This window comes from Hevea brasiliensis, chromosome 16, assembly GCF_030052815.1.
Source record: "Hevea brasiliensis isolate MT/VB/25A 57/8 chromosome 16, ASM3005281v1, whole genome shotgun sequence".
Lineage (NCBI taxonomy): Eukaryota > Viridiplantae > Streptophyta > Magnoliopsida > Malpighiales > Euphorbiaceae > Hevea > Hevea brasiliensis.
In genome coordinates, this window is record NC_079508.1 from 40,000,790 (window position 1) to 40,011,774 (window position 10,985).

The 10,985-nt window shown below is 34.5% G+C and overlaps 1 protein-coding gene and 1 pseudogene across 1 annotated transcript; one reads left to right on the plus strand and one right to left on the minus strand.

Annotated features, from left to right (window-relative positions):
• Positions 1-638: 638 nt before the first annotated feature.
• LOC131174573 (pentatricopeptide repeat-containing protein At5g10690-like) lies at positions 639-1,293 on the minus strand. The gene is made up of 2 exons (XM_058138284.1): positions 1,116-1,293; positions 639-1,047 (listed from the first exon to the last, which is right to left on the minus strand). Exons 1-2 carry the CDS (start codon positions 1,239-1,241, stop codon positions 889-891), a joined length of 285 nt encoding a protein of 94 aa, XP_057994267.1. The 5' UTR covers positions 1,242-1,293; the 3' UTR covers positions 639-888.
• Positions 1,294-2,198: 905 nt separating this feature from the next.
• Positions 2,199-3,899, plus strand: LOC131174572 (probable mannitol dehydrogenase; annotated as a pseudogene).
• The last annotated feature ends 7,086 nt before the right edge of the window (positions 3,900-10,985 follow it).

Genomic DNA, 10,985 nt, shown 5'->3' on the forward strand with positions numbered 1-10,985 from the left:
TATTAAAATAGATGTATTTACAAGTATTGACAATAAAATTATTATGAATAAATTTTATTTAACAAATAATAAACTACTAGCATTGTAATTCAATTAATTATAACAGCATATTAATTTTGTATTAGAAATTCTTTTGTTTAACTTATATTTATTTTATGCATGTTATTTTTATAAGTAACATATTTTAATTGGACCTCTCAATTGACTTTTTGCATTTGTCACTGACTCCATACAATATAGAGACAAACATTAAAAATTAAAAAACTAATAAAAGGCCTCTCAACTAAAGACCTTTCAATCTTTTGATAGAACTCAAAGCATAAATTCAAGAATCAGATTATTGTGAGAGAACCAATTATTTATAGAAAATATGAAAAAAAAGGGCCTAATGGAGCCAACAATTCAAGCCTTTGCTAGCAAAAGTGTTTTAATCAAAATTTTCTAATTTTGAATCAATTAATCAGATTTCAAAATTTTGATTAAATTTTATTCAGATTTGAAATTGAAATCGGAGGGGATTGCCCTGCTAAGGTGTCATTAAAACTGACAATTTTTTATTATATTTTGGGTGAGTCTTACATGACACATAGCAAGTTAAAAAAAAAAAAAAAAAAAAAAGAAAACCCTAAAGAAAGGCTAAATTTGCAACTTCCATAATCCTATACCCTAAATTAAAAGTTCATTCTTTCTTCTTCCTTCTTCAAAGCAGCTATTATCATCAGGTTGATGATTTTTCCTTCCCCTTCACTAGTTTGATGCATAGCACATTCCATCATTATCTGCATTTTGCTCTGCCAAGTTTGCATTCAATCAAGATAGGAGGATTGCCTCCTTCAAGAAGTGAAAAACCATAATGTGCAAGAAGGCCATTAGTGCAGCATATATCTCCTACACTACAACAGAGCAAGCAAGGCAAATAGAAGTAAGCCCAATGATAGTAATGGTAACGCAAAAAACATATTCTATTGTTTTGGGGGAAAACAAAACCTTGTTCCAGGGACCAAGTATTTGAAATGCTTCATTGATTCTTCGAGCATCTCCCAAACCCTTTCAAATAGCAAATTAAGAAGAAGGATTCATATTGATGTTTGGAAATTTTGAAGTAGCGGGAGTACCTTCAATAGTGTACCATATGTGATCCCATCAACGCCACAACTTTCCGGCTTCAACATCTCACAAAATATTCGAAGAACTGAATTAATATCGTAGCAGCAAACACAGGCCTCCATCACTGCATTCATATCAATTGGGTTCAGCTTGGCATATTGTCTCTTGGCAACGTCAATTTCCTAAAAAATCTATCAATTAAGGCAAAATGGATAATCATTAATCAAGAATTAGGGTTGAGAATCGGAATGAGAATTTGAAGAGGAAGAGAAAACACTTGTTGGAGCTATCTTCAACGAATGAGTTGAACGATGCGGGAGGTAAGTCGCTTGAGATTAGAGTGTCTGTGAGGAGGAATCTTGAGCATATGATGCCTTATTGGACCGAAAAAAGAAGAAGAATAGAATGAAATATTGAGAGAGGGTTATGGTTTTGATTTCAGGGGCTAGAGAGCTTAGATTTGATACATCGTTGGTGATGGAGGAGGATGAAGAAAGTGCAGGAAGAAATTTGATATATTACAAGTTTACCCTTTCTATGATTAAACTTTTTTTTTTTTTTAATTTCGTGTATGTCACGTGGTACTCACTCAAATATAATAAAAAAATGTCAGGTGTGATGACATCTAAGCAAGGGGCACGCTCCCAATTTTAATTCGAAAATTGAATAAAATTTAATTAAAATTTCAAAATCTATCGATTGGTTCAGAATTAAAAGAACTAGATTAAAAGGTAATACTTGTAAATATTTAAATTTTTTATGTCATTAGACAAAAATAATTATAATAATAACTTAAAAAAATATGAGATCTTTTTTAATGAGCCTGTTATTCTCTTATTAAATTTAATTGATATAATTATTATTTTATTACATATTTGATTAGGTAAGCAGCCTTATTTTAAAATTTTCTGTGTTTTTTTGACTTCTTCCTAGTCTTGCGGCTGGCTCTTCGGTCAGCCGATACGTAAGGCCCAAAGAGGAAAAGCTCACCTAATACGTCATCACTCCATCGCCCAACCAAGATTCTTTCAACTTCCAACTACTATATATATTGATGGGCACGTACCCCCTAACCCATCACCAGAAGCTAGCATTCAAGCTATCTGCTTTCGACTCATCTGCAAATCTCTTTGCTATATTGTATTTTCCATCTAAATTTCTTGCGAAGAAAAATGGTCGCCAAATTGCCAGAAGAAGAGCATCCCAAACAGGCATTCGGATGGGCTGCAAGAGACGAATCTGGTGTCCTTTCTCCCTTCAACTTCTCCAGGAGGTTCTTTTTCTTCTTATAATTCCATAAATCTTTCTTGTGTCTCTTTTTAAATCAACAAATCTTCTTTTTCTTAAATGTCTGAGAACAAATTCGATAATCCAGTTCTTCCTAATTATCCATAAATGACATGTTTGTGCAGGGCAACAGGAGAGAAAGACGTTTGTTTCAAGGTTCTTTACTGTGGAATGTGCCACTCGGACCTTCACATGGTCAAGAATGAATGGGGCACTTCCACTTACCCTCTTGTCCCTGGGTACGTATTCTGATCACATTAGCAATTAAAATGTTTAACGGTGTAAAGTTAAGCGTTGGAATCCCATCAACCAATATTAAAAATGATCTTTTCTGGTGATTTTATGATGCAGACATGAGATTGTGGGAGTGGTGACAGAGGTTGGCAGCAAAGTGGAAAAATTCAAGGTGGGAGATAAAGTTGGTGTGGGCTGCATTGTGGGATCATGCCACTCCTGCCATAACTGCACGAACAATCTTGAAAATTACTGCGCAGAAACGATACTCACCTATGGTGCGAAGTACTATGACGGAACCATCACTTACGGCGGGTACTCTGACATCATGGTTGCCGATGAGCACTTCATCGTTCGTATTCCAGATACCTTGCCTCTTGATTCTACTGCTCCTCTCCTTTGTGCTGGAATCACGGTGTACAGCCCCTTAAAATATTATGGACTTGACAAGCCCGGCATGCATGTGGGCGTAGTTGGCCTCAGTGGGCTAGGTCATATGGCAGTGAAATTTGCCAAGGGTATGGGGTTAAGGTGACTGTGATTAGCACCTCACCTAGCAAGAAACAGGAGGCTGTTGAACATCTTGGTGCTGATTCATTTTGGTTAGCCGTGACCAAGATCAAATGAAGGTACGTATAATTTATAATTTACACTCAAGAGAAGTTGCCTATGTGCATGTATACTTAATTTCTGATCCTGATAAATCTTGCTGGTACAGGCTACAATGGGCACAATGGATGGTATAATTGATACGGTGTCTGCAACGCACCCTCTAGTACCTTTGATTGGGCTATTGAAGACTAATGGAAAGCTGATTTTGGTTGGTGCTCCAGAGAAGCCACTTGAGCTAGCAGCCTTTCCTTTGTTAATGGGTAATTGTCCATTCCTATATGTCTACTTCTTACTCATAATTCAAATAAAAATTAATTAACAATGTCAAATATATATTTACTATTGACAGGAAGGAAGATGGTGGGAGGTAGTGGCATTGGGGGAATGGAGGAAACACAAGAAATGATTAATTTTGCAGCCAAACACAACATAACAGCAGACATTGAAGTTATCCCAATTGAGTATGTGAACACTGCCATGGAACGCATGTTGAAAGCTGATGTTAGATATCGATTTGTTATTGATATTAGCAACACAATCAAGTCTACCCACTGAATTTAATTTATATATGTATTTCAATTTTTATGTAATTGTTATGTTTGAGGATTTTGTGGTCTACTCCCTCATAATAAAATATCGTTAGGAGCAATTTTAATAAATTGGATATGAGTGAACGCAATATTTATTTAATTTTAATTCTAAAAATTAAACAAAGCACAAACATTGCAAAAGTCCAAGGGATCAACTCTTCTATCAACATGAAAAATATTGATTTAACATTTAGTAAACTTGTAACGTACTTTATGTAGTCCGTACGTTCTACATGCATTCGGACAGCAAGAAAGTCTAGAACTACACTTAAACTAGGGTGAGGAGACATAAATTGACTGAATAAAGACTAAAAAAAATTAAGGAAAAATAAAAGAAATGAATTGCAAATGAGTTAAATGAGCCGGAGATCACGGTTATAGGTGACCCTAATGGGAAGCGACTGTGAAGACCGTTGTCAACCCCAGACCCGCAAGGAATCCTGTGAAATAAATATTTTGGATTAAATTGAAGGAATTATGAAGTCTAAATGATAATAAAAATACCAAAGAAAAATCCAAGAAAATTTAGCCAATCGGTAAGGACAGTTATAACTCGATAAGTCCAACAAAGTGCATTTTGGTCATTTCACCCCAGTGATGAATTTTGACCTAAATGTCAATTAAGTGAGAGAGATTAAAACACATAAAAATAAATTAAAATTATGAAATTATTTATGGAAATGAGAAAAGAAAGATGAAAGGAAAAGAAAGAAAAGAAAAAGGAAATTAATTATGATGTAAGCATGACATAAGATGACATAATTAAAATATTAGGCCAATTAAACTTAGACATATGTGTATATATATAAGACAACTTCAATTAATTCCTTCTTATCCTATTTAGTCTTCTTCTTCTTTTTTGTTCTTCCATGGCCGAACCAACACCCCCTCCAAGCTTTCACCATTGTTTTCTCTTCTAACTTGATTTCCCATGCCATTTAACCCTAAAATCCATACCTCCCTTCACTAAAACTTACTTTTAGACATTGAGGAAGATAGTGGCAGCCAAGAAGTGAAGAAAAATTTAAAGTTTAGCAAGTCCAAGTTGGACACAAACAAGGTTAGTGCACTATGCACCCCATTTTCTTCTTTAACTAGTATAAGTATGTCAAATTAAGACAAATTTGCATGAAATTAAAAAGAAATACCATGTGTATATGGAACCCTAGAATTCAGCAGCCATGACAAGAGTTGGGGTGTGACGCCCCTTACCCGTCTATTGTATAGCCGAGCAAGAAGTGCCACATTCGGTGCCAGAGCACCCTATCTTGTCTTGTCATGTCTATTGTAAATTTTAATGTCCTTTAAATCAGGTAATTTACGTGTAGAAATTTTTTTTTTTTATATCTTATTTTTGTGGAGACCCGAACAGATCCTCCTCTGTTTTATTAGCATCTGGCGGGTTCCACTATCACCTGTTAACATATTCATAGTCATCTCACATATTTCCATATCATATTCTCTTTTATCATATCATTCGCAACTATTTATGAGATCTCAAAATGAAGTGTCATCTATTGCATTCATATTGAAATTCATAGATAATAAATTATAAGTTTTCATTTCAAGTCCAAAATAAAATACATCATAAACTAGTAATTACATAATGACTAGACATAATGAACCAAAATACTAGGCTACACATGGGCCCTACCAAAATACAAAAGACTGATGAGGTGACTCTGATCGGTGGCAGATCCGGTGAAACTCTGTCCGAATACTCTTGTGGCGGTGTGATCTTGATACCTACGCGATGGAAAACCAATGCGCTAAGCATAACGCTTAGTGGTGCATAATTTATAATAATAATAATTAAACAATTGAAATAATATTTACAAATCATAAATTCTGGGTCTTTTACATTTTTTTACACTTTGGAATCAATTAAAATTATTGGGGTCTTTCCTGTTTACTTATTGTATATTCAGTATTAATTAATTATTATCAATGCCCAAGAATCCTATAACAAATTATAAAAGCTGGATACACGGGAGTATACGGGTTAGACAGCCATATGTCTACCCTGTATACATCTGTCAGGCACGAGGCCAGCTGTCGTGCACGGACCCGCTATCAGGCTTGTAAAGCCAGAAATAAAGTAGGCACAATGGCCAGTAAGTAGGCATATAGCCTGTAGAACAATCATATCAGACATATATTGTCAGTTCATGATTTGCTCTATAAGCAAGATCTTGCTATCTGTGGTCCCTAATTGGTATACCAATTTATCCAAACTAAATAAATAAGTCTAGGTATACTATGGGCAATTAAACATTTTTAATTATTTTAGCACTATTCACTGTTACTATTTCCTAGTACTGTTCATCGGTACCATTAATTTCATATTAATGGGACATTAGTCCCAATTTACATATTCATATCATTTTTAATATTTAATTATCCTTATGAGTATTTTAATTATTATATATAGCATTTTTCCCATGAACCTTTCTTTAGGTTCATGTTGATGTGTTATCTTTATCTAGGAATTTGACTAGGTTAGGATGTCTATTTAGTCACACTTCCTTCATAACAATTGTTCCTCTATGTTTAAACTTGAATTTCAGTTTTTGAATCACTGAATTTGGAGTTATAGAACTCAAGTTATGGTCAAAATACCATAACTGGTCCCTTTGCCTCTAAGCTGTCCAGAATTTACAATTTCTAGTCAATAAACTTTGACCAGTCATTTGATCATTTTATGGTCATTTTTAGACTTATGTTCCTTCACAAGATATGTTCCTCTATGTCTTAGGGACTCCCAGGTACAGTTTCATAATTTTTCAAGCTTGGTATAGTGAGTTATGGTCAATGTATTAACCTGGACTCTCAGTCCTATAAGGGCAAAAATCAACTTCAGGGTAGTATGTTTGACCCTCTTTTTAGGGTCTTTACACTTAGAATTTGGCAAAGGTGTCTAAATCAATATTGTATCCCTAAGTATCATGTTTCTACATCATATTGGCAAATCTCAAATGGAATTTCCTAGTGGGAGTTATGGCCAAATGAACACACAGGTATCAAATGGCATTCTGGGTTCAACTTAACATTTTCTAGATTTCAATTCCTAACTTTGGCTAATATTTTCCCTAGGATGCAATGGTTTCTAGAGCTTGGTCAAAACATAAAAATTGTTGTGCTATGTCTTATAAAACTTTTGGCACTAGTTTCACTCAATTTGCAGCTTTGGAGACCAAGTTATGGCATTTTGCCAAAACTGGTCAAGCATACCAAAGGAACAGTATTTTGGTCATTTTCTGGGTTGGCAGTTTCAGTGACCCAACTTGTGCTAATAATTTGAATTGGTTAAAGGCAAAACTGGGTTAAGTGGTCTTCATGAAAAGTGTAGCCCTATGTCTAAACTTTCCATGGGTAAAATTTTAGGTCATTTGGACCAGTATAGAGAGAGTTATGACCAAATGAACACGTACTGTTCATTTGGTTATTTTCTGGGTTGGCAGTTTCAGTGACCCAACTTGTGCTAATAATTTGAATTGGTTAAAGGCAAAACTGGGTTAAGTGGTCTTCATGAAAAGTGTAGCCCTATGTCTAAACTTTCCATGGTTAAAATTTTAGGTTATTTGGACCAGTATAGAGAGAGTTATGACCAAATGAACACGTACTGTTCATTTGGTCATTTTCTGGGTTGGCAGTTTCAGTGACCCAACTTGTGCTAACAATTTGAATTTGTTAAAGGCAAAACTGGGTTAAGTGGTCTTCATGAAAAGTGTAGCCCTATGTCTAAACTTTCCATGGGTAAACTTTTAGGTCATTTGGACCAGTATAGAGAGAGTTATGACCAAATGAACACGTACTGTTCATTTGGTCATTTTCTGGGTTGGCAGTTTCAGTGACCCAACTTGTGCTAACAATTTGAATTTGTTAAAGGAAAAACTGGGTTAAGTGGTCTTCATGAAAAGTGTAGCCCTATGTCTAAACTTTCCATTGTTAAAATTTTAGGTCATTTGGTCCAGTATAGAGAGAGTTATGACCAAATGAACACGTACTGTTCATTTGGTCATTTTCTGGGTTGGGTTGCAGGGAAATCCGAATTTGGACAGTATTTAGGTCAAGTTTTGGACAGAATTTGGGCATGGTTTCTTCATGGAAAATGGGCTATTTTGGGTCTAGTTTCACCTCCAATTGGCCTCATACCAATTGGGGTCACACAATTTTATTTATGGCCTAAAATGTACACTGCCCTCAACAAACACAACCTGCAGAAAATTGACACTTCCAAAACTCAACCTCCTCCAACTTCCTTACTTCAATTTGCATGCAATACACTTCTATAAGCAACAATCTCATCCCAATAGATCAATTTCAACATTTTACACAAAGTCCTCAACATTTACACAAACCCTAGTTTTCAAAGTTTCAAATTTACACAAACACTACACAATCAAACACCCAAACATTTCAACTAATTACACATTCTCATAGAACCATTTTTCATCACTTAAAAGCAATAAATTTCAAGTTCCATGGCTGCCAAAAATTCAAGGGTTCTTTCCTCTAGATTTTCTTTTGTTTTAATGGTATTTATGCTTAGCTAAACATGTTTTTCATGTTTAATAAAGAGAAGAAGAGGGATTAGTGCACTAACCTCTTGTGACCCACTTCAAACTTTAATCTTTCTTCTTCTAATGGGTATCTAAAGCTTCCTTATGGTGTGGGCTAAATTTTTGTGAAGGGGTCTATGGGTTTTGGGGAGGAGAAAGCTTGGAAAATCAAGCTTTAAGAAGAACAAAAATGGAGGGAGGGAGACACTAAGGGAGACGGCAAGGAGGGAGAGAGAAGAGGAAGAAGAAGAGGGTTGGTGGGTTTTGTCTCTTGTGGTTATTTATATATTTATGTATGTGTACTTTATTGTTTTTTTATTTCATTAATCTATTTCCTTTATTTTATTTTATGTCCTTTCTTTTCTTTTCTTTCCTTTTCTTTTCTTTTCTTTTCTTCTTCTTTCTCTTCTCATTTTCAATTTCAAATTCATAAAATTAATTTATGTTAATTATTCTATTTCCAAATTTTAATTTGACATTTAAGTCAAAATTCACATCTAGGGGTGAAATGACCAAAATGCCTTTCATGGTGCATATCGGGTTATTTTTATTATTTTTGTACCAAATAAATAAATTCTCTAAATTTTATTTTATTTCTCAAAATTTTTCCTATATTTTTTTAATATTTATTTCATTAATTTATGCCTCCTCACTATAGTTTAAGTGTAGTTCGGACATTTTTATTGTCAAATGCAGACATTAGTCATCGAGCGATAAAATGCGGACTACCTTTGGTGAGGACGTTACATGGGGTTTGATGGTTTTGATGAAATTAATTAAGTTTATTAGTGGTATTGATGAGTATATGTAATAATTAAGTTGATTGGCATGTGTTTGCAAGAGATTGTGATTTTGAGTTAGGGTTTTGACCTAACTTTGGGAACTTTGTGTATGACTTGAAAATTAATGATGTTGAGACCAATTGTTAACTATTAGAAGTGCTATGAATGTCAATTGAAGTTTGGGATTTGGTAGGAATTGAAATTTGGATTGTTACTTTTTCATTCAGTTTTTGGGATTTATGAGTCTAGTGTGACTATTGAGCCATAAGTAGGGTTGTGTTACACCAATTTGTGTGACCCCAATTGGAGATGAAATTAGGGTCATAATGCCCCATTTTTCATGAAGAGACCATGCTAAAAATCTGTCCCTAACCTGGCCTAAAAACTGCTTGAATCCGGGCAACCCTAATCTGGCCTTAGAAAAATGACTAAATGAACAGTAAATGTTCAAATAGCCATAATTCTAGGAAGGTCAGAATGACTTGATTCTTGAACTATTGGAAAGGTTAGACATAGGAGCACATTTTTATTGGAGAACACAGAACCTAATTCTGCCTCTAACCCAATCAAATTGTTAGCATAAGTTAGGTCACCAATTCTGTCCAGAACCAAACTGACCAGAAATTTTGGACTTCAACCTATCTGACCAGTTGTTGCAAAAATGCCATAACTTGGTCCAAAAAATTGAAAATGTAGTGAAACCAAAGTCAAAATCTCTATAAGACCTAGAACTACAACTTTGGTATTTTGACCAAAACCTAGAACCCAATGGAACTAAGTCAATTAACTAGGACAAGTCAGTATGCCAAAACCTGAAATAGAACCAAAAAATCACTTGACTCTAGAACAGTGTTTATACTATAACTTTTAGTAAAAAACTCAAATTGGGATGAGCCAAACTGTTCTGAAAACCTAAGAGACAGGGCTCCAACTTTGATTTATAAACTTTCCTCAAATTTTGAGTGTAAGAACCCTAAAATGAGAGACAAAGCCACTGACTTGAACTTGGAATCCTGAAAGACAGGGTACTTGAGTCCAGGCCAGTTAATTTGCTATAATTAATTCTATAAAACTTGAAAAATTGCAAATCTTAAATCTGAGTGATCTTAAGACATAGAGTAATAACTCCTATGAAGAATATTAGGCCTAAAAGTGGCTGTAATATGTCTAAATAATTAGGAAAAAATTGATTCTAGAATCTACCTGCAACTGGAACTAGAGTGAGTTAATGAACCAGTTTTGGTTATTTGACCATAACTTGAGTTCTAAAACTCCAAATGACATGAATCAAAAAGGAAAACAAAGACAAGACATAGAGGAACAACTTCCATGAAGGAAGTGTGGCCAAACAGTGGCCACATCTTGAACAATTTGCTAGGTGAAGTAAAGACACCAAATCTGGACCTTGAGAAAGGTTCATAAAATAACTTAGCATATGATATAAAATTAATCAAAATGACTTGTTAAACATAAAAATAATATGAATATATATGTGGGACTTATGTTTCCCTTTACAAGTGACATGAAAATGTTATGAAACACAATTAGTACATATCATGAAATAATGAAATTACAAGTACTTAATAATACTAATTTGTCCAAAGTATACTTAGACTTATATATATAGCATGGATCGATTGGTATACCAATTAGAGATTACTGGTTGCAGTACTACCCACAAGAATGATCATTGATAGACAACATATGTCTGATATGGTTGTTCTTCAAGCTTCATGCCTGCCCATTAGCCATTGTGCCTGATTTTATTTTTGACTTTATGCCTGCTCGCTGGCCTTGTGCCTAACATGACA